The sequence below is a fragment of the Ovis aries genome, chromosome 14, assembly GCF_016772045.2.
Source record: "Ovis aries strain OAR_USU_Benz2616 breed Rambouillet chromosome 14, ARS-UI_Ramb_v3.0, whole genome shotgun sequence".
NCBI classification, from domain to species: domain Eukaryota; kingdom Metazoa; phylum Chordata; class Mammalia; order Artiodactyla; family Bovidae; genus Ovis; species Ovis aries.
In genome coordinates, this window is record NC_056067.1 from 66,465,355 (window position 1) to 66,492,608 (window position 27,254).

Below are 27,254 nucleotides of genomic sequence, written 5' to 3' on the forward strand. Positions count from 1 at the left end.
TGCCCAAGTCCCAGGGCACTGCAGTTTGTGGTCACATGCTTCCCTGAGCTCCCCTTCTGTCCTGTTTCTTTCGCCATTGGCTCCAAGTGGAGCTGAGGTGGATCTGGCTGTGCCGGGATGCTGCTCCCCCATCAGCCCTCTGGGGCCAGTGGTTTTCTCCTCCGTGGATGCCTGAGAGGTGCCCACCAAGTGTCAGGTTCAGAAAGGGGCTGTCTGGGGGCAGGGGACACTGCTGGCGACTGCAGCTATTAAAAGACACTTGCTCCTTGGAAGAAAAGCTATGACAAACTTAGACAATGTATTAAAAAGCAGAAACATCACTTGCTGACAAAGGTTCATATAGTAAAAGCTATGGTTTTTCCAGTAGTCATGTACGGATGTGAGAGTCGGATCATAAAGAAGGCTGAATGCTGAAGAATTGATTCTTTCAAACTGTGGTGTTAGAGAAGACTCTTGAGAGTCCCTTGAACTTCAAGGAGATCAAAGCAGTTAACCCTAAAGGAAATCAATCCTGACTAGTCATTGGAAAGACTATTGCTGAAGCTCCAATACTTTGGCCACCTGACTCTAACTTGACTCATTGGAAAAGACCCTGCTGGGAAAGATTGAGGGCAGGAGGAGAAGGGGGCAACAGAGGATGAAATAGTTGGGTGGCATCACTGACTCAATGGACATGAGTTTGAGCAAGCTCCGGGAGATGGTGAAGGACAGGAAAGCATGGCATGCTGTAGTCCATGGGGTCGCAGAGTCAGACATGACTTCATGACTGAACAACAATATCGTTGATGAAAACAGATTCAGCTGGTGTTCAAGGAGGATGCTCTGAACATTTCTAAATCAAGGACTTTGTGGTCAAATCTGTCTGCAGTGAATCTCTAGGTTTGATAAGGTGACTTTGTACATTTACAGGATCTATCAGGTGTCCAATAAACAGTCAGCAATGGAGGTCCCGGAAGCCAACCTATCCCGACTTCTAACGTCCTGTGTGCACACTTGCCTGCCTGAGTTTTTGTGTTGATTTCCTTATTATTTCTCTCCTCCCTGTGGTTGGATGTGTCCCTCACATCTTCAATCTGAGTTATACTGCAGCATTTTCAGGAAATCATGTCCTTCCCTGCATCATTTCCAAAAATATTTAAAGGTACAATTTTCAGAAAATGAGGCAACAGGGACGGTCTTCCGTCACTGTTTACGGTCCCACCTGTATTGTCACTGCCTCTGGGTCACAGAGGAGCTTGGTGGGGTGCGTGGACCTTGGAGGGCACGCAGACCTGGTGCTTCCCTTGCGACAGCGCCATGAGAGCCTCCGCTGGGCTCTCAGGCAGCGGAGATGCTGCCTCCTCTGTCCAGGGAGCGCCTGGAGCCTGGGCTTCCAGTGGGGGGATTCAGACTCAGGTCACCCCGCCCTTATCTGCTGAGGTTAGACGTCCTGAAGTCCCATGGCTTCCAATGCCCTGGAAGAAATAGCCCCAAATGAGGAGCGATTCCCCCTTCCTCCACAATTCCCACAAACCACTCTCTTGTCCAGAAACAGGGACTGGGGTCTGTCCTCACCTACCTCTTGGTTTTGGAAATCATGTGGGACAAAAGAATATTGTCAGATTCCATCGCTTTTCTGCTTATCTGAAAGCAAAGTATGTTTTAATGGCCACCCTCATACAGTGAGTAGGAGGTGAATAAAAGTACCTTACATAAAATTTGAGGCTTTGCAAAAACTGTATTCATTCCTTTATTTTTCTGGCTGTGCTGTGTCTTTGTTGCTGCACATGGGCTTTCTCTAGTTGCAGCGAGCAGGGGCCACTCTTCAGTTGCGCGTGCAGGTTTCTCAGTGAGGCAGCTTCTGCTCCTGCAGAGCGCAGGCCCCAGGCTCCCAGGGTTCCGTGGCTGCAGCACGCGGGCCCAGAGGACGGTAGTTGTGGCTCATGGCAAATCCTAGAATTCGAGCCAGGAAACTTACAGCATTTGCCAGCTCAATCTTTCAAGAAAGACCTAGGTCAGGAGAGGGTTAGGGGTTCTGGTTCTGGTTCTGGTTAGGGTTCGGGTTCTGGTTTAGGGTTCGGGTTGGGGTTAGGGTTCGGGTTCGGGGTTGGGGTTAGGGTTCGGGGAATTGGAGGGTAGAGGAGGGTGTCTGGGATGTGGAGAAGGGGGTTTGCAGTGTGGAGGAGGGGTGGGAGGGTGGAAGGGCTGGTGTCTGCACATAAGTCCCCAACCCCGACCATCTTCAGAATTGCTCATTGGTGTAGCAAGCGTTCTAATTGGGTTTTCACCTGTGTAATGGTGGGTTCTTAATGAGCAATGTGAACAGTGACATTAAATGTCCTCAGTCAGGACTAGATACTTACTAATCCACATACAGGTGTAAGAACCTGGGGAGGCATGTGCAGCCAGTACCCCTAGGGACAGGGTTCAGACTTGACCCCTCAACATTTTGGGGTCCAGCCACTGCTTTAGCATTTCTGAGGGCCCAGTTCTGACTCCAAGGCTTCTGTAATCCAGTCTCCAGCCTCCTTTAGTGAGACCCACACTTCTAGGACCCTACAGAGCAGGGCCTGTGTGAGTTCTCTGATCCAGCCTCCAGCCTCCTTTACTGAGACCTACACTTCTAGGACCCTACAAAGCAGGGCCTGTGTGAGTTCTCTGTGGCTTCTCTAACAGACGACCACATGTTGGGAGATTTAAAGCAACAGGAGTTCATCCTCCCCCTGTCCTGGAGACCAGACACCTGAGACCAAGGTGGCGCAGGGCTGAGGTCCCTCCAGAGGCTCCAGGATGGGGTCCTTCCTGCCTTCTCCAACCTTGGGGCTCCAGGGTCCCGGGGCTTGGGGCCCCTCCCTCCCACCTCTGCCTCCATCTCCCCGAGGCTTCTCGTCTGTGTCCCCTTCCATCTCCTATAAGGAATCTGTCAGCTGGACTGAAGGTCACCCCCACCCCAGATGCCCTGACCTTGAGATCCTAACTCCATCTGCAAAGACCCTTTTCCCAGATACGGCCCTGTTCCCATGTTCTGGGGGGGCACATCTTCTGGGGGCTGCCATTCACCCCATTATCTGTATATAAAATAACCCTCATTTTAGGAGTTCACCACAGGCCTGTATAGACGGGCACAGACAGCGGCCACACACGTGGAGTCTGGAGAATGAGGATCCTGGAGTCACCTGGAATGGATCAGGCCTGGCTTCATCAGGTGAGGGGAATCACAGGGAGGAGCAGGGCATGGTCTTGTTCAGGCTTCAAAAAGACCGTGTTGTGTGGGATGTGAGATGCACCGTGAGGGCAGGGAGCTTTGCAGGGCCTGATGGAGGGATTAGGCTTGGGCCAGGGCCATGGGTATAGAGGGGAATGAGTGTGGGGGTTGGCCATATGCCCTGGAGAAGGAGCGGACAGTCCCTGGGGCACAAGGAGCTGGGAACCTGGGAGGCGTCTGTGTTACTGAACCAAGTCCACACGCCTGAGTGCAGTAAAGCCAGTCGCCTGACACCGGGTGCAGTAAAGGAAAGGGCAGCATTAATGGCAAAGGCACCAGTGCGTGGAGACAGGGAGCTCGTGCTCTACACCCTGAGATCCCTGAAGGGCTTCAGGAAAGCAGTTTTACGGGCCATATGAGGGAGGGAGGGTCACAGAGTATGTGATTCACTGGTGCACGGTTCTCTGGTTGGTGAGGTAACAGGCGGCTAACCTCACAAATCCTCAGGCACTGGGCACTCTGGGGGAGACGGGTTCATGCTCATCAAGTAGTTAACTTCTTCCACTCAGTGGGGCTTTCAGCAGCAGCAAAACACCTCCCTGGGTGTGCCTCAGCTACTGTCATCTCCATACTTCAGAGAGGGGCTACGGCAGAGGATACGGGATGGGGTCTGTCCTGGGAGGGCCCCTAGGCTCCTGCTCGGTTTCACCAGGTGTCTGGGCTCAGCAGCTGGAGAAGTTGGGGATGCCTCCTGGCCGTGGGGAGCAGCAGGATCGCAGTCCTCCAGGGGCCTGTTATTCCTCAGGATGAGATGGGGAGGCCGTGGATGGACAGACGCACCTGCCCTGGGAGAAGGGTGCAGGCTGGAAATGTCACTGGAATCATTGCAGGGAGGAAGGGGAAAGGCCAGGAGGGGGCAGGTGGGTTATAGCACCCACATGTAGGTGATGGTGGTCCTGTTGGACACAACTCAGAGCCGTAAGGAGTCGTGGTCAGGGGCCCAGCTCTGTCCTCTTGTTCTCTGCTTATCTGTGACTCCCCACTCCTGCAGCGAGGAGCCTGGCCCCCACCATCTGCATCTGTCAGCTCTTTTCACCCGCATGCAGGTGATGGTGGTCCTGTTGGACACAACTCAGAGCCATAAGGAGGAGTGGTCAGGGGCTCAGCTCTGTCCTCTTGTTCTCTACTTATCTGTAACTTCCCACTCCTGCAGCGGGGAGCCTGGCCCCCACCGTCTGCATCTGTCAGCTCTTTTCTCCTCTTCAGATTACGTGTACAGCGGTCTCAGAATTGCTAGCTACTGCACTCTGGAAAGATCTTTGTGAAATGAAGCCCAGTGTTTATGTGCAGGCCATTTTGCCTTTTGTGTATCTATTCATTCATTTCCAAAGTCAACACATTTTGCCCCATCTCCTACAGTGAGGTATCTTTTCAGTGCATTTCTAATGTGGTTAGGTTTTGTTGCATTGTGTAGTCCGTCCTGCGGCTCTCCTACACTCTAAATAACTATACTTGAATAGACTGTTTGATCCCTTGGGCTGTACAAATCGAGCATAGACAAATGCATAGTGACAGGTGTCCATCCTAAAGCATCACAGGGAATACTTCAACCCCCTTCAGCAGATGACCTGCTTATCATCAATATAGTGACAGGTGTCCATCCTAAAGCATCACAGGGAAAGCTTCAGCCCCCTTCAGCAGATGATCTGCTTATCACCTAGGTAGCTTTGCTTTTCCTAGAATGTCATAGATGAGGTCATACTCCAGACTGTATTCTTTCACTGAGTGATATGCACGTGAGAGTTAACCACGCTTTTCAAGGTTTGGTGGTTCATTCCTTACTACTGATGAGTAATACTCCATTGCATGTGTATGGGAGGAAAAACAATTTTCACGCTGCCCTTCCATAATAAGAGACAGATCACCAGAAGTAAAAACAGAAGCATACCTCCCCTATGCTTCCCTGGTGGCTTTGTGGTAAAGAATCTGCCTGTAATACAGGAGACTTGGGTTTGACCCCTGGGTTGTGAAGATCCCCTGGAGAAGGAGATGGCAACCCACTCCAGTATTCATGCCTGGGGAATCCCATGGACAGAGGAGCCTGGTGGGCTACAGTCCGTGGGGTCGCAAAGAGGCGAACATGACTTAGTGACTAAAACAACAAACAGCTTCTGTATACAGGGGAGCTACCAAAGAAACCTGAGTCACTCCCTGAAATGCCCAAAGTCATCACCTTAAATGCCATCTTCAGCTAAAAACAAGACCCTGAAGAATGGGAGAAGCCCATTATGGAAGGTAATTACACAAAACACAGTCAAGAATGGTATGATTGTTTATAGATTTAAGTCGGGACCTTTCCATTGATAAGTTACTTGAGTTTTAATTATCCTTTTATTTCTGGTGCAAACAGGGACAACCCTTAAATGCAGAGATTTCTCTGTTGTAAATGTCCATCACAAAATGGCAATTGCTACTTAGTTTGCTGAGAGTCCTCTTTTTTTCATGGAAGTGGACTTAAGCAATCCTCACAGCAGAGAGGCATATTTTGGGGTGGCATGTTCTACTTGGTTTGACATGGATATACCCCAATTTTATTATGCATTCATCTATTGAAGGATACCATGATTACTTCAAGCTTTTAACTATTATGGATAGTGCTGCTGTGCCTACGTTCATCTTTGTTTGCGTTTGGGCATGGGTTTTTCAAAGCAGTTTTCTAAATACTGGAAGTACGATTGTTGGATCCCACGGTGAGGTGTGTTTAGCTTTGGAGAAAACTGCCCAGCTGTGTTACAAGGTGGCTGTGTGTGCATCCCACCAGCAGTGAGGGAGCATTCCTACTATTCCTCAGCCTCCAGCAGTTGGTATTGTCATATATTTAGAGTTTAGCAGCCTAATATGTGTAGTGTGATAGCTTGTGACTTTAATGTGTAATTCCCTAATGGTGTATGATGTTGAGTGTGTTTCTGTTTTGTACTATCTATGTAACTTTTTTTGGCTGGGTATCTGTTCAGATCTTTACTTATTGTTTATAGGGTTGTTCAAGAGGTCTTTGTCTATTTTGTGTCCAAATCCTGTATCAAATATGAATTTTGCAAATATTTTCTCCCAGTTTGTGGCTTGTATTTTGATTTTTGGAATGAGGTCTTTCAGAATAGACATCTTTATTTCTATAAAGTCCACAGTATTTTTCTTTTGTGGACTGACAGCTTGTGTGTTGACACTCAAAGCTTATGATCTACGGGCCAAACCCAGGGTCATGTAGATTTTCTATGTTTACGTCCACAATTTTGATAGTTTCAAAATTTAAATGTCTGTTAATAAATTTGAGTGAATTTGGTGACTACATTTCATTCTATACAGTTTCAAGTTAATTATTCCTTAACTATTTTGGAGAAGTTTTGGATATTGGCAATATTTCAGTTTGAATTTCCATAGTTTAATGGACCTAGCAGAACTGCCCTGAGGGGCGGAGTCTCCGCTGAGCTGTGCCTGCGCGGGTGAGGGAGGCTTGAGCTGCAGTTCCCATTGGCTGGCAGGGAGCGAGAGCCCGCCTCCCCGGCCCACCCCCACCCCTAGCGGCCCGGCTGCCTGCGGCTGCTGCCGGGAGTCTGGTCTCCTCAGGACCTGCTCAGGTTTTGGCCTCGGGACGTTGTGGGGTTCACTTCAGGCTGACAGGAGATGGACCTCCTCAGGACCCATTGGTGTTTCGGCTTTGGGACATTGTGGGGTTACTTCAGGCTGAATGGGTGTCCTTCTAAAGCACCGGGAATAAACGCGATGCCCCAGGAAGCTGTATCACAGGCACTCTGTTTTGCGTCCCCCGTGCCTGGAACTGGGGCCGTGCAGGCTCCAGTTAGAGACGCCTGTAGGCATGTGGTCCTTGGAGTTAATCAGAGCAACTGAACGGAAAAACGATCTAAGTGACTCCCGACATTGACAGTGCGGTGGTGAAGGGGAAAGGCTTGAGCAGCATTGCAGGACCGGAATACGGAAAGTGTGTGCTAGCTTCCTGCACTCGCGTTCCAGAACACTTCCAGAAGGACCGAGGGGATCTCCGAGGCCCTTACTAGGAGACCAGAGTCCGTGGCCGTCCCCGCGCAGCTGTCTCCTGACCGTCGCGCAGGGGGCCTTTCCACGGCCAGTTCCCCTGTTTACAACGGGCGGTGGAGCAGCCCCTCTGAGAGGCTGGACCACAGTGGGAGCTGCTGAGCAGCTCAGGTCCTGGGGAGGCTCCTGTGAGCCACACGTCTCAGGGGGAGGAGTCAGGAGACACAGCAGCCCAGAAGGGCGAGGGCCAAGGAAAGGGCCTTAAAAAAGCTAAGTTCCAGCTTCCCAGGAACCAGGTGTTTCCTCTTTAGGTGGTGAGTCTGTCTGTTAGATGTCTGTCCCGGTGCTTGCACATGGGCTCCTGGAAGCCCTGGGCAGCTGCATGTGGCCCAGGGGCCCCGTGTGCCCGGCTGTCACCACGCAGTGACGCTGTCCATGGGTCCATAGTGGACCAGTCGGAGAGGACCCTCCTCCAGGCCCAGAGAGTGGGCTGAGAAGCAAGAGGACTGGAACGGGGTGGGGGCCCTGCTGTACCCCTTTATCTTCCCAGTTTTGGCTTTCTTTGCGCTTAGATCCTCAGGACCTGCTGGTGCTTCAGCTCTCGTCAGCCTATGCCATCCCTGCCACCAACAAAAAGTGAGTTTTTTTCAATGCATTTCTAAGTCATTTAGACTCTGCCGCATTCTGTGTTTCATTCTGTAACACTGTCATACCCTAAATAACTAAATTTGACTAGATTATGATTTACTAAGTGAGGTCTAAAGATCTATGGGTTTATTCAAATACACAGTGGTAGATACTCATCTGTAATGTCAGTTCAGTCGCTCAGTTGTGTCTGACTCTGTGTGACCCCATGGACTGCAGCCTGCCAAGCTTCCCTGTCCATCACCAACTCCCGGAGCTTATTCAAACTCACGTCCATCGAGTCGGTGATGCCATCCAACCATTTCATCTGTGATGTATCAGATGCAATATTGAACCTCCTACCTCATAATCTTTTTCTAAGTCTGTCTTGCCTTTTTCAGAATGTCGTATAAATGGGGTCACTAGTGTGTGGACTGTATTCTTTCACTTAGCAATATACATGTAAGAGTCATCCACGGTTTTTGCTTGGTTTGATGGTTCATTCCGTTGTATTTCGGAATACTATTCCATTGCATGTGTATTGGAGGAAAAATAATGTTCCCTTTATATTTCTCTTTTCCTCATTGAGACTTTCCCCACAATGAAAGGCAGATGCACTGGAGGAAAACAGAAGCTTATTACCATGCATACCCCCTATATGCTTGTAAGGTACCTAGGAAAACCTGAAATGGCCCAAGCCTGTAACTTATGTGCTATCTTTAGCTAAGAACAAAAGAAAGCTATTTGGGGGGGGCACAGTGGAATGATTTGGGAGGTTTGGAGGCAAAGCACAGTAAACAAGGGTCTGGATATTATGCAGAATTACATCCAGGCCATCTCCATGGACTAGCTCCTCTGAAGACTTAGTTATCCTTCCATTTCTGGTACACAGGTGGAGACAGCCTTACAAGTGGAGATTTCCCTAATAAATGTAAATTTAATTCCTAAAAGGGCACTTTCAAACATTCTCCTGGATCTGCTGTTTTTAAAATGTCAGTCCAGAATTATTCTGATGTCAAAAAGACACAACTTGGGGTGGCATATTCTGCTCCCCTTGATGTATATGTGCCCTAACTTGCTTATTAATTCATTTTACAGAAGAACATTCTAATGTCTTTCAGTTTTTAACCAATTTTTAACCCAGAATACAGCTACTGTGCATTATTTTATGCTAGTTTTTGTTTGAACACAGTTTTTCAAAGCTGTTGTCCAAATACAAGAGGTGTAGTATTGCATCCTAGATGATGAGTCTATTTAGCTTTGGAAAAAACTGTCAGACTGTCTTCCAAAGGTGGCTGTGCATGCATCCCACCAGAATCCTGAGTATGTCTCTTGTGGGTGTTTCCTCTCAGTGTACCCTCTGGGGCCAGGTGTCTGTTTCAGTCTTTACTAATTATTAACGGGTTTGTTTGCTCTAGCATTCTCGGTATAATTTTAGCGCAAATTCTTTATCAGATATGTGTTGTTTCAGAAAAATTATTAATGTTGGCTGTGCTGGGTCTTTGTTGTGTGGGCTTTTGTCTAGTTGTGCCGAGCAGGGGCTGCGCTAGTTGTGGTGTGGGCTTCTCACTGGTGGCTCCTGTTGTTGTGGGACACGGGCTCTGGGGCTCATGGGCTCAGTAGTTGTAGCTTCCAGGGTCTAGAACACAGGCTCAGTGGTTGCGGTGCGTGGGCTTAGCTGCTCCACAGCGTGGACAGGGATCAACCTGCATCCCCTGCATTGGCAGGAAGAGTCTTTAATACTCAGCCACCAGGGAAGCCCTCAGCCGTGCTTTAGATTCTAGTTTGCCACACCCATATCTGGGGAGAGAGGCCAGGACCGAGAGGCCTGGGAGCTGGGGTGCTCAGCCACAGTTCTGGCTGTGCCATCGAAAGCTTTGGAGCCTTTGGTGAGCGCCTCAACTTTCCTGGGACTGTTTCCTCTCTTCAAAAATGCCCTGCTCTTGGACTGTAGCCTGCCAGGCTCCTCTGTGCATGGGATTTCCCAGACAAGAATACTGGAGTGGATGCCATTTCCTTCCACACAGATACACATTTGGAAGATATTTTCTCCTGGTTTGTGGTTTTGATGCAGGAATGGGGGACCCCTTCCACGGCCTGAGGGTGGGCTCTTGTCTGACACTTGGAAATGAATTGTCCGAGGAGATGTGTGCTGTGAAAGCAAGAGATTTTATTGGGAAGGGCTGCCTGGGCGGAGGGTGGGAGGGTGAGGGAAGCTGAGAGAACTGCTCTGCCACGTGGCTCGCAGTCTCAGGTTTTACGGGCATTGGGTTAGTTTCTGGTCTGTCTCTGGCCAGTCTTTCTGAATTGGGGTCCTTCCTGGTGGCATATGCATCACTCATCCAAGGTGGATTCTAGCAAGGAGGATCCTGGGAGGTTGGTAAGACCTACGGATTGGAGTCTCCTATCTCCTTTGACCTTTCCTTTCCTGGTTGGTGGTAGCTTGTTAGTTCCTTGTTCTTACCCAGGACCTCCTGTTGTAAGATGCCTCCTGCAAGTGGTTTCTCTGGTGCCTGGCAAGGACGGGCTCGTGGCTTTGGTTAGCGGTTCCCCTAACACTCTGTCCTTTGGTTTTCTTGAGTAAGGGAGTGAATGTATACATTTTAAAAAGTCAGTGTTTTAATTAATTTATTTTAAACATTTTGTATATTGGCTTTTTTGTTGTGTTTTAGAACTCATCACCAGACTCAAGGCCATGTAGATCTTTAGTTGTTTTCTAAAAGGTTTATAGTTTTTAATTGAAATGTGGTGTCAGTTGCAAACTTTGTGTTTATGTTCCTTTCATTCCGTATGGTTTTTAATCAATTGTTCCCTGGCTGTGTGTTGAGCAGGGTCATGGAGATTTTTAGCTCCGTTTCAGTTTGGGCTTCCAGTCTGAGGGCTCACAGCAGAGCTGCTTCTGGGTGAGCCCTCTGGGGTCTGTGAGCGCAGGGCTGCCGGCTCTTCTCTGGTGGCCCGCAGGGGGCGCCAACCCCTCTCTGACCCGCGGGCACAGGTCGTTTAGTCTTCAGCGGGCGGGAGCTTTGTCTCCTCAGGGCCATCAGGGCTCGGGTTCCTGGATAACGGGGCTGCGTCCAGGCTGAGAGGAGTGGGGCTGCCTCAGTGCCTGCCAGCAGGGAGGCGCTGCAAGAGGGAAAAATGAGGACGGAGTAGACGTTTCTTGTGTCCAGCTGAGTGCTGACTGGAGATCCATCTCAGAGGACTCCGAGGGGAAAGAGCTCCATGTGCAAAACGGTGGGTTTTTAGTTAGATTTCTGTATGATCTAGAGGATGGCCAGTGGTGTTCTTCCGTGTAGGTGGCCAGTTTTCCTGCCACTGCTTCTTGAAAGGACTGTCCTTTCCTCTTCACACGTTCGTGGCTTGATTTTCATGAACTGTCCGCACACACGTGGCTTTATTCCTGGGCTCCCTGTTCTCTCCTCGAGCCCCTGTGCCTGTGTTTGTGCCAGGCCCTCACTGCTGTGGTCACTGCAGCTCCGTGACGTAGTTTGAAGTCAGAGAGGAAGATGCCTCCAGGTTCATTCTTCTTTCTCAGAGTCTTTCTGGCTGTTCAGGGTCGTCAGTTGTTGCAGAATATTATTAGGAATATTCTATGAATATTTCTATGAAAAATGCCATTGGATATTATATTTTGATTGCAGTGCATTTGGTGATGACTTTTGTTGGAATGGACATTTTAATAACTCATTCTTCCAGTGCATGAGCATGGAATATTTGTGTTTTCTTTGGTTTCTTTATCAGTGCTTTCTAGTTTTCTGACTACTGGTCTTTTATGTCCTTGGTTAATTTTTTTCTTAATTTTTGTTTCTGATTGTTATTAGTGTATAGGAACACAACTGATTTTCGTATATTGATTCAGGTTGTAAATTGTAGTATTTTATATGATTGTAAATTGATTCCAAATTATTAAACTTTACTGAATGTATTCTAACAACTTTTTGTGAAGTTATGTGGGAAATTTCATTTGTAAATTCCATGTGGACTCTTTCAAGGGCAATGAGCATCACAACTTCCCTTGAAATTCGTCTGGGTAAGTCTTGGCCTCTAAGAGAAAGTTTCAAGCCTGTGTGATCTGATTTTCTTTTGTGGTATTGACATGGTTGTTTTGAAAAATAATTTACTTTTCAGTAACTTAAAATGTGCAGGAAACTCTCAATAATGTTAAAAAAATACATTTACCACATCACCTAAAATGCTCCACGCGTTTCATCCAAAATGGGCACATTCTCCTGTGGAACCAGCACATAATCTCCCAAATCAGGAACTCATATGGTTTCTACATTATAATGTAATCCATAGCTCCACTTCCACTTTCAGCAACTGTCCAATTGTATGAATATATCTTTTTTTCCATCCTCATCCAATTTTTTTTAGACTGTTACTGAGATTTTTAGACATTTGGACAAACTTGGTGGATGTAAAGCAGACATATGGTGAATATGGGATCTAGGTGGCCTTTTCTATATGGATTTTTTTCACCAAAGATGTTTTTAATGTTTATTCATTTTGTAACATGTATCAATACTACATTCTTTTACCTTTACTGGTTTTGCAGACCAGTTTGATAATGTGCACCTTGTGCGTGCTTTGGAGAAACTCGGGAAACTGAGCCAGTGACTGAAATGGCCCAAGATATCGCCTTAGATACCGTCTTCACCTAAAAACAAAACAGGGGCTTCCTGGTGGTCCAGTGGCTGAGACTGGACACTCCTTAAGAAGGAGGCCCAGGTTCCATCCCTGATCTGAGAACTAGATCTCCCACGCCGCAACAAAGAGTTTGCATGCTGTAGCTAAATATCTTGCTTGCCTCAATGAAGGTCGACCTGGCGCAGCCAAATAAAAAATAAATAAATATTAAAAAATAAAACTAAAGGAAAGGAAGGGTATGGTTGTCGTACAGATTTACATCTTAACTTTCCCGATTGATAAAAAAAGAGTTTCTCAAGACTGTCATCCTTCTATCTGATATATACAGAGAATTCCTTTGAAATGAGATTTCTCTTGTAAATGTGACTCAGAAGAGCCATCTTGAACTTGGGTTTCAGAGATGATCATATGTCCTCTTAAAAAAAAAGTTAATTAAGTCCAACTAATTCTCATGCTGAAGGGGTATATTTTAGGGTAGCATTTGCTCCCCTTCACTTTGGATGTATCCCAATTTGCTTACGCAGCCATCTACCGAAGACATCCCGATATTTGAAAGTTTTTAGCTATTACAGGTAGAGCTCCTGTGTATAACTGTGTGACAATTTTTGTCTGGACATTTTTTCAAAGCTGTTTACTAAGTACTAGACATGTAGTGTTCAGGTCACAGGTGAGCCTTGTTTAGTTGAGGAAAAATCCAGGTAAGTTTCTCTGTGGCATGTGGGATCTTCCTGGGTAAGGGATGGAACTTGAGTGTCTTGCACGGTCAGGCAGATCCTTCACCGCTGAGCCACAGAGAAGCCCCGCCCCCGCCCCCTTTCTGAGTTTACTGGATCTGACAGGTGTGCAGCGCTGCTTTACTGTTGTTTTAGTGTGGAATTTCCTTATGAGATGTGATTTTGAGTATTTTTGATATGTTGATTTACTATCTTTATATTTTCTTTGGCCAGGTGTTCAGATTTATACATTTTTTATGAGGTTGTTAAGTAGATGTTTTTTTGGAACACCTGTGCTTTCTCCATGATTCGATGAATGTTGTCAACTTGATCTCTATACTTACAGTAATAAAAGAACCATTGCTATTTAGAATGTGGGGGCTTTAGGGAAGTCATTAGGTCATGAAGGCTTTGCTTTGCCCTCATGAACTGAATTAGTGCCTGCTCATGCTTAGTCGTGTTCGACTCTGTGACCCCATGGACTGTAACCCGCCAGGCTCCTCTGTCCATGTGGTTCTTCAGGCAAGAATACTGGAGTGGGTTGCCATTTCCTGATCCAGGGAACATTCCCTACACAAGGATCAAACTCAGGACTCCTGCATTGCAGGAATATTGTTTACTTTCTGAGCTACTAGGGAAGCCCATGAACTGGATTAGTGCCCTCATAATAGAGACTAGGACACTCCCTTGCCCTCTGTGATGTGTGGGCACAGCAAAAAGACAGGCATCTACAAACCAGGAAGAATGCTTTCATCAGAACCCAATCCAATCTTAGACTTCCAGCTTTCAGAACAGTGATAAATAAATGCTTATGTTATAATTACTATAGCAGTCCAAACAAGCTAAACCAGTCATCAACATAATGTTCAGATGTCAACAGAGTTTTCACCAGAGACTATGCATGAAAGAATGTGTTCTGTTTGATTCCACTTGTGTGAGATTCAGGAAAAGACACAAACTATGTAGAGTGCTAAAAATAAAGGTTCGTCTAACGTGAGGAATACGGACTCAGAAAGAAGATGAGAAGTTTGTCTGATGTATTGTTGGTCTTCTACTTGGTTTAGAAGTTTGGTCATAAAGGCATTTTTAATTTGAAAAAATTCAATAAATTTTAAACTTATGTTTTGTGCACATTTTGAATGTGTACTATAAATGTTTGAAATATATTAAAAATGATACTACTCTTCAAAGAAGCAAAACTTCCCTTGAATATGAAAGCAGTCTCTTTGTCTACTGAAGGCAGAACATATTAGTTTGCAAGGGCTGCTACAACTAAGTACCACAGACTGGGGTGGCTTAAACAAAAGAGACTGATTTCCTTCCAGTTCGGAGGATAGTGATTCAAGATCAAAATGTTAGTAGGGTTGGTTTCGTTCTGAAGCTTCTGTCTGGCGTATAGAAGGCCATCACCTCCTGTGTCTCTCACAGTCTTTCCTCTGTGTATTTTTGTGTTCTAATCTCCTTTCTTAAAAAAGATACCAGTCATCTTGGATTAGGATGCACTATTTGAACTGATTACAATTTAATTTCCTCTTTAAAAGCTATATCTACAAATTCAGTCATATTCAGAAGTACTGGGATATTGATATCCATATTGATATATGGATATTAAATAAACTTTTCAACCCATAACCCAAAGTGAGATGGTAATAGGTTGTGGCACCTTCTCACTCTTCTCTTTTACTTTCATCAAGAGGCTCTTTAGTTCTTCTTCACTTTCTGCTGTAAGCGTGGTATCATTTGTATATCTGAGGATGTTGATATTCCTCCCAGCCAACTTGATTCCAGCTTGTGCTTCATCCAGCCCAGTGTTTCTCATGATGTACTCTGCATATACTTTAAATAAGCAGGGTGACAAGATGCAGCCTTGACAGACTCATTTCCTGATTTTGAACCAGACTGTTGTTGTAACTGTTGCTTTCTGACCTACATATAGACTTCTCAAGAGGCAGGCCAAGTGGTCTGGTATTCCAATCTCTCTCAGAATTTTCCACAGTTTATTGTGATCCACACAGTCAAAGGCTTTGGCATAGTCATTAAAACAGAAATAGATTTTTTTTTTCCTGGAACTCTCTTGTTTTTTCAATGGTTTTCCAACAGATGCTGGAAATTTGATCTCTGGTTCCTCTGCCTTTTCTAAAACCAACTTGAACATCTGGAAGTTCATGGCTCATCTATTGCTGAAGGCTGGCTTGGAGAATTTAGAGCATTACTTATCTCACGTATGAGATGAGTGCAATTGTGCAGTAGTTTGAACATTCTTAGGCATTGCCTTTCTTTGTGATTGCAATGAAAACTGACATTTTCCAGTCCTGTGGCCACTGCTGAGTTTTCCAAATTTGCTTGCATACTGAGTGCAACACTTTCACAGCATCATCTTTTAAGATTTGAAATAGCTCAACTGGAATTCCATCACCTCCACTAGCTTTGTTTGCAGCGATGCTTCCTAAGGCCCACTTGACTTCGCCTTCCAGGATGCCTGGTTCTAGGTGAGTGATCACACCATCGTGGTTATCTGGGTCATGAAGATCTTTTTGTACAGCTCTTCTGTGTATTCTTGCCACCTCTTCTCAATATCTTCTGCTTCTGTTAGGTCCAGACCACTTCTGTCCTTTATCGTGTTCCTCTTTGCAAGAAATATTTTCTTGGCATCTCTAATTTTCTTGAAGTGATTTCTAGTCTTTCCCATTCTATTTTTTCCTCTATTTCTTTGCCAAGGAAGGCTTTTTCTTCTGATCACGAAGAAGGTTTTCTTATCTCTCCTTGCTGTTGTTTGGAACTCTGCATTTGAATGGGTATATCTTTCCTTTTCTCCTTTGATTTTTACTTCTCTTCTTTTCTCAGCTATTTGTGAGGCCTTCTCAAACAACCATTTTGTGTTTTTGCGCTTCCTTTTCTTGGGTATCATCTTGATCCCCATCTTCTGTACAATGCCATGAACCTCTGTGCATACTTCTTAAGGCACTCTGTCTATCAGATTTAATCCCTTGAATCTATTTGTCACTTCTCCTGTATGATTGTAAGGGATTTGACTTAGGTCATAGCTGAACGGTCTAGTGGTTGTCCCTACTTTCTCCATTTAAGTCTGAAATTAGCAAGTGGATTTGGATAATATTTGTCACCTCTTTTTTTTTTTTTTTAAGTGAACCACTTTCTCTACTCTTGAGATTTGTTTCAGTATTGCATGAAGAATGATGATGTCAAGTTTCTTGGTTAAGTCATGTTCCTGGTTTTAGTTTCCAAATTTCAAAATAATTTGTGTGTGACCTTGAACCAGTCATTTTGTGTCATTCATCCAGTTAATTTTTAGGATGAAGTATCTGACCTCCAAGATCACTTCTGGCTCATAATCTCCCCTAATCTTGATTCTTTTGGAGAATTTAAAGCAATTTTGCTATTTGAAAATTCAGGATAGTTCTGTAAAGCACTTTAAAAAATGGATCTCATTCATACATTTATATATATATATATCAATTTTTTTAATAGTTAAGCATCTCTAGTATAAAATGTATTTAACCTTGACTCTCTTCCTTGCTCTCTCCCTCTTTAACACACACACACACACACATACAGACACACTCACACACACAATGCTTTCTTGTTTTAAATTCCATTTTTCTCGAGGGAGTGCAAGTTAAGTTATAATAATTTGGTGCCAATGAATTTGCCTTATGTAGCTTCTCCATAAAAGGTGAGAAGGAACTAACGAGGAGTCTGGGATCCTTGGCCACTGAAGAGGGAAACTTTGCCTGAGTATTATTATGTCCATGATTTTCCAGCAAAATTGAGATAGTACAAATGGGAGTTTATGAACAATCTTGGTTTCCATTCAGATTCTTTAATCTGCTGGCTATCTTTAATGTCTGAGCCACCAGAGAAGCACCAAGAATACTGGAGTGGATAGCCATTCCTTTTTCCAGAGGATCTTCAGGACTCAGGGATCAAACCTGGGTCTCCCGCATTACAGGCAGACTCTTCACTCTGAGCCACCAGGGAAGCCCCTACTATCCATATTTTGTGGAGAAACTGAACCTCAGAATTATTTTACATAGTTTTTTTTTTTAATATTTTACCCTTCAACACAGAGATAATACTGATCACAATCACAAATAGGTGGCAAGATCTTGTGAACTGTTAATAGGTGAAAGTCCACAGCTCATTTCAGTTTTTTGACTGCTTCATCAGAGACAGGCGTTGTGCTAGGAATTTCCCAATGTTGTCTGTGATCCTCATACCTCACTGTGAGACAGCAGTTTCCTTTTTCTACAGATGAACTTTGAAACTGAGAATCCTTACTTTTCCAAAGACAGGTAGTTAATTATGGTGCAGAGTTAAGATTTTATTTCCAATCTAACTGCCATTGAAGTTGATTCTCTACTGACTCCAAAAAGAGCCTGAGTTCACTGATAAATTGTTCTACTACAATTAACTTCTCCACCAATGACCTCTACTTGTGCTCATTCTCCTTAGATGTTTCTATGTGATTTGCACTGTTGAGGCACCTGGGATCTCTTCAACAGCCATGAGATGCATAGGGTGTGCATTGCTGTGTTTGGCCGGGAAGATAATGCTTATTAGAACTAAAGCACAATAGAAAAGAAAGTGACTGAGCAACATTGTATAATGCAAACCAAGAATGTTTTCCTGAGGTGCAGGGTGCTTTCCTGAGGCAGCTATTATACCATGTGAAGATGGGAGAGATTATACCCATGATATTAAGGATATTGGTCACATAATGTTATCAGAAAACATTCTTCTGTTTAACCCTCCTTAACATCCCTTACTCCTGAGATGTTTCTATAATTTTAATTATAATGTGTTTCATCATTATCTGGATAGTTCCTTGGGGAGATGCTCTCAGTGTGTTCAGTGTTCAAGATTCTATTATAAATAGTGAGGAATTATCATCGTTTTTTTGTTGCTGCTGAAGGTAGGTCTGCAAATTTTATACTCTTTGCAATAGAGATTAATGCAGTCACATCTTTAATTTTTAACCCTTTTTTGAAGAAGAGACCAAGATCTTACTTGTGGACCTATTTGTTATCACAGTGTTTTATTGTCTGGAATTATATACTTGGGAAATATTACTATTTATATTAATAGTTGATATAAAAATTCACAAGAATATCTTGCTCTCATAGGGACTTACAAGAATTTTTGCTCTTTAGGTTTTTACTTTTATGTCTTCTCTACAAAGACCAGTGATTTTCACATTGTGTTTTAAAATGTATCTGAATGGAATTGAAACTATTGTGTCATTGGGAATGATTGTTATTCCCAGTTCAGTCACTCAGTTGTGTCCTCCTTTTTGCCATCCCATGGACTGCAGCATGCCATGCTTCCCTGTCTTCCACTATATGGAAGAAATAATTATACCTTTGCTGTATCGTGTGTGTGTGTGTGTGTGTGTGTGTGTGTAAAATTCCTGCAAAGTTAATGAAAGTGATTTTTAAAAATTTCTAAATTATACATTCTATATGCTTAATTGCTTTAAAAGCTGATGCACAGTTATCTAATAAAGTGGCTCTCTGTGAGAAGTGACTTTGGCCATCTGGCCCTAGGACTATGGGATCACCTAACCTAGAGAGGCATAGATAATGGTGGTCTAAGAACTCTGTCTTTCAGGCTCTGTAGCCATGTCAAGCTCTTCTGGTTCATCAAGCATGAATTATCAAAAGGATAACTTTCCCCCTTTTTTGGACGATAATCAAACTGCATTTTAAATATAGAAAAATAGAATATTAGAAAAAGTTAGCAAAGAGGCAGTAGTGATATAAAGTTATTGAGTGTACCCCTAGAGTTCAGTTAATTGGTTTGCATTTCCGTCTGGCCAGTTTGCACATGTCCGATCCAAGGAGAGCCTCTTAGTCTGTCAGTGCTTCTAATTAGCACCTCTCTCATGGGACCTTTATTTATAAAAGATTGTGTAAGGATTCAACAAAAGTTAGCTATTATCTTACCTTAAAATTGAGACTGTTGCCACTAGAACAAGGTTTCAATAGAGATTTTATTAGTTATGGACACAGTAATGCATTCTATGAAGCGGATCTGGAGATCAGGATGCTTAAAAATCATGTGTGAATATCCCTGAATGTCTACAGTATATAACAACTAATGTAGTCCATTTGAAGTGTTCTAAAATGAATGAGACAAACTCTACTATCACAGAGCTAATGATTATGAAAAGTGGAAGAAAACCCACATATCACACAGGAAGGGAAACTGGAGAAGCAGTATCACTCCATGTTTCTTAGGTGCCTTGATGATTTTTTATATATATTTAGTTGCTGTTGTTGTTCAGTCACTAAGTCATATTTGGCTATTTGAGACTCCATGGACTACAGCATGCCAGGCTCCTCTGTCCTTCACTATCTCCTAGAGGTTGCTCAGACTCGTGTCTGAGTTGGTGATGCTATCTAATGATCTCATCCTTTTATAATTAGATGTACCAATAATCCAAATCAAACTCTGTCAATTAGGTAATTATGGGTCCACCAAGCAGAGGTAAGAGTTTTTATATATGAAACTTCTTGGTCTTAGCCTTATCTCCCAGTCAAAAGCAGTAACTCTCATCTGGTTTAGTTTATCCACACTTGGAAGCCAGGAGATCTATGATCATGAAAACATAGGGAACAGGTGAACCCAGACCAGAAGTGAAAGATCAGTGACTATGTTATGTGCCCAAATCATTTTCTTTATGGTGTATTTAATTCCCAATGAGTAATTTCAGGGGTAGGAAGAGTGTTTACAGAGACTAATCAACTTCCAAATTGTGAGTTCCAGGGAGCCATGATACAATCATAGAGTTTATACATTTTTAAACATTGTTCCTCTTCTAACTTTTTGTATTTTCAATTTTCTTTTTCCTCAGTATTTTTACATAACTGGCTACTTGCCCATAGCTGAAAAGTCACCTCCTCAAAGAGATCTTTGACCACTCTATGTGCATCCTTTCCCTTTCTTATTTTTGTGTTTATCAGCAGGCTCCGTTTTCATCTCACAGTGGTTCCATTCCCTAAATTATCTCATTTCTGTATTTTTCATTCACTCCTTTTCAAAAAGAATCAATTATGATGCAAACCAAACTCTCGTGTAGCTTGTTCAATTTCATATTACAAAACCTAGACTACTTCTAGATAGACTGTAAGAAATAATAAATAGAATATAGCAAATATATTTGACATAACATTGGTTTTGATGTTTGTAAATGAATTATTGTAAGCAATTATAACTACAGCCCATTTTATGTCATAATATTCTCTTCAAGCAATATTATTATGGGGATCTCAAATTCCCAAGATGATGTTAATCCTACAGATGCATCCCTAAGTACTCAGAGCCGTTTACTTCTCAGAAGACTTATCTGGGGAAGTGTATTAAACAGAAAACATTCCTTGTGGACATTTTAATTGTAATGACATTGCATTTGAAAATAAATATTTATACATATAATGGATTGTTGCTGAAAAGCAGTAGAATATGAAATAAGACAATTTTAAAAGCGTGGCACCTGAATTTTATTTTATATGTATATAGAATTTATCTATTGAGATAATTTTGAAGTGGTGATTGAACCACTTGTGGTTTACTTTTCTGAGATAACTATTAAACTGATACAGTCTGTGTTGTTAAATACTGCTTACCTCGTTTTGCAAGCAGCAGTAATCAAGCAAGTGAAATATATAGCTAAATAAAGTAAAACAAGACTAGGATTTTCATAAGTTGAAAGCTTTTTATATCATATGCTGGCATAGTGTAGAAAAGTATGTCAATGACTAGATTGTAAGACCAAAGTTTAAGACAACCATCCCATAAAATTGCGTAGATAAGAAGATATCTTCTGGATGTCCCTGGTGGCTCAGTAGGTAAGAATATGCCTACCAATGCAGGGGACATAAGTTTGATCCCTGGTTGGAGGAAGATTCCACCTGCCATGGAGCAGCTAAGCCCGAGAGCCACAACCACTGAGCCTGCGCTCTAGAACCTGTGAGCCACAACTATTTAAGCCTGCTCACCCGGAGTCAGGGCTCCACAAGAGAAGCTGCTGCAGTGAGGAGCCCACACACCCCAACCAAGAGGAGCCCAAGCGCAGCCAAAAAAAAAAATACATTTTTAAAAAAGGAAATCTTCCAAGTCATAGAGAAATGAGTACGTTAATATTACATGTGCATTTGTATTAATATAGACGATGAGAGGCAACCGTCATAGGCAAAAATAGTATTCAATGGAATTTCAATGATTCACTCTTATTACCTCCCTGTTCAGCACAAAGTGGTTGTCTGACCTTATTGAAGATTCACATTTATGAGTCTCAAGTCATTTCCTATAAGACAATATGTGGAAATGGATTTGGTCATTTTCTGATGACTCTCAGCCTAGCTTCACTTCTGTTAGCACTCTATGATGTTAGCATCATTGAAATAGTTTAGCAAAAATAAGTGTGTAATACTAGTAGTATATGAAAGTAATTGTCCGTTTTAGAGTTAAGAAACTAATAAATATTTTAATAATTACTTATAAGTCCTATTAAAGGAAATAAATGTGATTATATACTCAAACTTTGTGCAAAGTCTACATTGATTTTTATATTATTTGAACTAGACTACTGATAAACATGACTCAAAATTTTTAAGAATAAAATAAATCCATTCGTTTCTTTTAATTTGTCCATAGGCAATGCAGACTGGGTCTAAGTGAAAGCAATGCCAAATTTCACAGATGTGACAGAATTTGTTCTTATGGGGTTGACCAGTCATCAGGAGTTTCAAGTTCTATTTATTGTGGTGTTTCTAGTGGGTTACATGATCATTCTGACAGGGAACATTGGTCTGATTGTTTTGATCAGCATCAGCCTCCAGCTTCAGAGCTCCATATACTTTTTCTCGAGTCATTTGTCTTTTGTGGATATGTGGTTCTCTTCCAATGTCACTCTGAAGATGCTGGAAAAGTTACTATCAGAGACAAAAACTATTTCCTATGTGGGGTGTTTCGTGCAGTGTTACTTCTTCATAGCCCTTGTCCCCGTGGAAGCACGTATCTTGGCTGTGATGGCCTTTGATGGCTCCATGGCCATCTGCAACCCTCTGCTTTATGGCCGTAAAATGTCCAGGACTGTCTGTGCTCGTCCCATCTCTGTGCCATACGTCTATGGATTCTCTGTTAGCCTAACCTGCACACTGTGGACATATGGCCTGTGCTTCTGTGGAAGCTTTGAAATCAACCACTTCTATTGTGCTGACCCTCCTCTTATTAAGATTGCCTGTGGAGGGGTCCACATTAAAGAACGCACCATGATTGTTATTGCTGGGATTAATTTCACACATTCCCTCTCAGTGTTTCTCATTTCCTGTACCCTCATCATAGCAGCTGTGCTGCACATGCGCTCTGCCGATGGCAGGAGAAAGGCATTCTCCACGTGTGGGTCCCACCTGACAGCTATTACCATGTTTTATGGGACTCTCCTCTCCATGTATCTCAGGAGGCCCACTGAAGAGTCTGTGGAGAAGGGGAAGATGGTGGTTGTGTTTTACACCACAGTGATTCCCATGCCGAATCCCATGATCTACAGTTTGAGGAACAAAGATGTGAAAGAGGCGGTCAACAAAGCAATCAGGAAGGCAAACTTGGGGCAGTGAACCTGCAGTCCATACTTCTATGTGTGCTGCTTCCTGTTATAGATGTCCAGGCATATAAATAAGCCTGTTGAAAATAGACTGTATACAGGCAACACTTACATATATTAAGAGGTCCAGTCTAACACAGCGATGGTTTACCCCATGAATGGACTCTCAGGACTAAGCCTCCTCTATCTACACATGCACACATCCTAACCCTGACCTATTATGTTAGTCACAGTGTATGTAAAATTGTGCTAAGTGTAGTCATTGGATAACTCAAATGCATTTGGACAAGCACATGTTAATTTGGAGGTATCTTTGTAAGAGTTAAATATGCTTTCTTAGGATATTTTCTATATATAATTGCTTTTCACTTGTTTTATAAGTAATATATAATTTCATGAAAAAAATTAAGACTTCATCACTTTTCCATGAATATAAAAGTTGGTGGATCCTCATTTATCAAAAAAGCTTTCAATAACATTCATACATGCATGGACTTTTGAAAACAAAAATGTATTCAGAATCTTCAACTAGTATCATGAATCAATCAGAAGGTTAACTCTCTGAATTTATTGCTCTATAATTAACACTATTTGTGTTTCAAACAATCTGTTGACTCACCGTAATTCTACTCTTTGGTTTGGATTTTGGTTAGTTGTTTTTCTCTTCATTAATTTAAATAGGTGAACAATTTATGAGTAAAGCCTATCATGTCCTTCTCATAGTTTAAAAAGATGAAACAATATGGATTTTCATCATTTAAAATCTAACTTTTGATCAGAAGAATGTCCTGTTAAACATTTGATTGCTATGATGAAGGTGTTTTTTTGATTCCAAATTCTTGTCACTAACATTACATTCTTAGGTCTGTATTTAGCTGCTTAAGTCAAGCTTTTAATAACTAGAGTGGATCAACCAGATAAAAATCTGTGTAAAACTAAATGTCATTGCACTAGACATGTGTTAAAATGTGATCAGCACAGCTCAAACTCTATCATTGGGATCTGATTACATGTTTACAGTTCAATTTATGTTGACTGGTGTCCACTTAATCTACCTTCATTCTTAATATAAGTGGAATACATTTTTTTGTCCTTGTTGACTCTTGCTAATAATACCATCATAAAAGCAAATCAGAAGCAGAAGCAATTTCTCATGAATGAGTTTATTCTTGTTTAAGGGCTAATCCAATTAAAAGGGGTGCACATTTGAACATATGTAGAAAGACTCTGAGAAGTAATATTTACTTGTGGTAGTATCACTGGAAAGATGGATTCGCTTAAGCACAGAAAGTATTGTTACTCAGGCTAATTTTCTAATTGCCCACAAGCCACATTCCCTCAGATTGGTTCTGAGAAAAAGCAGATGGTGGGAGGAGAGTTCTTTTTCATAACTTTAGGTTCTGAGCAGGAAGAAAGAGTACTATTTGATTAGTATTGGAAAGTACGCTAACAAAGTTTTTTTTTTTTTAATGTTTTCAAATCACCTAAGTTTGATTCTAACAAGTTGGTGTCAAGTATGAAACGATAGGCTGCTCAAGAAACAATCGTACTGACAGAAATCATTTTAACTTGACCCTTTAAGATCACATTTTCTGTGATCCTTATGGCAGACATATTCCTCAGTGTCCACTATTTTATGTTTTATTTTATAAATAATACATTTGTCATCCAGCTGTTCACCACCGTTCCCATTGCCCCTTGTCAGTGGGATACATAATGTTGTCAAGTCTTGGCAATGAGCCATCAGTAGAAAGTGGTGCCTGAAACCCAAAGATCACCTTCTCTATGTTAAAGCCATTAGATATGGACTTTTTTCTCTTCCTTCCCACCGGAAAATGTTGCCACTGAAATGATCACTTTTTAGACAAAGATGGAAACCACATATTGAGGGTCTCATTGCCTTTCCCAAACCCCTTAACTCACACTGCTGCCTGAGAAAGGAATAAATTATTAAGTCACTGCATCCTGGGAGTTCACTTGGCTCTAATGCTATATTTGCCCTTATTATACTTTCCATAAACATATCCTTGGCATTTCACCTCTGCATCTTACCACTCACTAGGACAATTTTTACCTGAGAATGATCAAGTCTCTTCAGAAACTATTCTGGTATTGAGAGAAGGGCATCTTGTCTTCTGTCTTAACCAGAAGGAGAAAAACTCAAGCTTCTGATCTGTATTAGATATTAGGTTATGCATCCCTTTGTCCTAACTACTTGATGAGTCCTTGGGCTTGTTATGGCCTTTCAGACTCCAGCTGTCACACTGTCTGGTTCTGGACCCCTTTTGGCCCGTCGTCTAGGCCGTTTCGCTCTCCTTTTTAGGTGCTTACAAGTCTCTCTCTTGAGCTTAGGGGATCCCAGCTGCTTCTTTCGGCACTGTGCTTGCAGGTGTGTAAGGCGTGTTGTCACCAGGCATTGGAGCCAGCACGTCCTTGACTGTCCTTGCTTATTAGTGGAGGAGGCAATGGCTCCCCACTCCAGTGCTCTTGCCTGGAAAATCCCATGGGATTACTGGGGTTTCCCCAATGGCTCAGTGGCAAAGAATCATCTGCAAGGCAAGAGACATGATTTCAATCCCTGGGGGGAACATCCCCTGGAGAAGGAAATGGCAACCTACTCCAGTATTCTTGCCTGGGAAACCCCATGGACCGAGGAGCCTGGCGGGTTACAGTCCATAGGGCCACACAGAGTCAAGCACAACTGAGCATGACACATTTCCATGCGCTTATTATGAGTGAAATTGTTTCCCCAAAGATGCGTTAAGTCCCTAACCTGAAGAACTTCAGAGTCTGGTTACAGGATCATTGGGTTATAGGCCATTATTTGGACATAGGGCTGTTGAAGATGCAACTGGTGATATGAAGTCATACTGGAGTAAGGTGGACCGTTAGTCCAGTGTGAGCGATGTCCTTACAGGAGTGGAGAAATCTGGAACCAGATGTAGCGGGAAGATGACCACGAGAAGACAGCAGAGACTGGAAAGATGCTCACAAGACCAGGGATGCCTAGGACCACGAGCAGCTGGAAAAAACAAGGAAGGGACCTCCCCCAGAGCGCCATAGAGAGCCTGGTTCCGCCAGTACCTTGACTTCAGACTTGTAGGCTCCAGAACTGCGAGAAAATAAATTGTTGTTGTTCTAAGTCAATGAGTGTGTGGTACTTTATTAACGCAGGCTGATGGAACTAATATATTTCTTTACAGTATTGCTTCAATGTTATAACTTTGGTTTTGCTTTAGTTTTTCTTAGTCTCCCAGGCTATCATCCTTTCTGCTCTAGGAGCTCTTCGAATGTATCTGAAGTTTCTTTGGTAAACGTGTGGTTTTGCAGCAACCTCCCCTGAATCCAGTGTGCTACCCAGAGGGGGCACCAGATTCCTTTTGAAAGATTAACTAACCTTTAAACCCTTCTCACACTGCCAGTCTCAGGTTTAGCCCTTACTCTGTAGTTTACTATATAAGCTCACTGCTGTGCTTTTAACTATTTAAATTATACTTTTGGAATTATTTAAAAAATAGCAACAACAAAGATGTTCTCCTCTCTTGAGTTTTATCTTTGGCAACTGACAGTCATGATTTCCAAGATTAATTTCTCTGCAGCTGTGCTCCCTGACCCCAAAAGAAGTTGATTTAAGAACTTGAAAATCAGGATTGCAATTCATTGCTTCTCTTCAGAGTTTGTACAGTTTACATCCACTTAGAACACCTTGTTGCTGCTTTAATAATAGTGTTGAGATTAGGTGAGGCATATATTAAAGTTTAATATAAATAATTTAACATGGCAATATTGATGTCTTCACATAAATGTGAAATCTAATTTAACAATGAAATGTTTACTAAGATAACTTGGATAAAATAAGCTAAACTGTTTCTAAATAACGTATACAGTCAGGTTTTTGCAGCATTTTCCAGAACAGCAGACTGTCCAGCACAGTCAGGACGCCCTGATTTCGCCCCATGAGAGCAGCTCACAGTGTCGCCCACGAGGTGGGCACCAAACATTTGAGTATGAATTAAAAAAAAATACATTCCAGTTGATGGTTTAAGTGTGTCTTAGATTGCATCACTTTACCACCACCCCAACATAGAACAATATTCCTGACACCTGACAGCAACCACGTTTATAACTTGGTTTTAAACTACCGCTTCCTGTCAAACCATTGTGATTTCTTCAAATCCCTAAACTATAAAAGGATCTTAAGCTTTGCTGAGGGAATATAGGGGTATGTCTGCACTTTTGTTTTGATACAGAAAAAGAGAGTATGACTTTCCAAAAGCTGACCCTGATTTCCAGATCTGCGTGTCGAAAAATGACACCTTTTCAAACAACATGAGAACCATGGGATTAGAGAGAGTGACCGTCAGGGAGCCCAGTGGGGCCAGAAGCAGAGAGGAACGATTTTTAGCAGACAGGG

At 42.9% G+C, this 27,254-nt stretch overlaps 1 protein-coding gene and 1 long non-coding RNA gene across 2 annotated transcripts in view; both read left to right on the forward strand.

Annotated features, from left to right (window-relative positions):
- Positions 1–3,129: 3,129 nt before the first annotated feature.
- LOC114118104 (uncharacterized) overlaps positions 3,130–27,254 on the forward strand; it is a 33,352-nt gene continuing 9,227 nt past the window's right edge. The window contains exons 1-2 of the long non-coding RNA XR_009596482.1: positions 3,130–3,184; positions 7,807–7,870. This is a non-coding gene — a long non-coding RNA (uncharacterized LOC114118104). The remainder of the gene's footprint in view (positions 3,185–7,806; positions 7,871–27,254) is intronic.
- Positions 12,977–25,752, forward strand: LOC106992013 (olfactory receptor 5M9-like). The gene has a single exon (XM_042231341.2). The coding sequence runs from the start codon at positions 21,921–21,923 to the stop codon at positions 22,851–22,853; it is 933 nt and encodes a 310-aa protein (XP_042087275.1). The 5' UTR covers positions 12,977–21,920; the 3' UTR covers positions 22,854–25,752.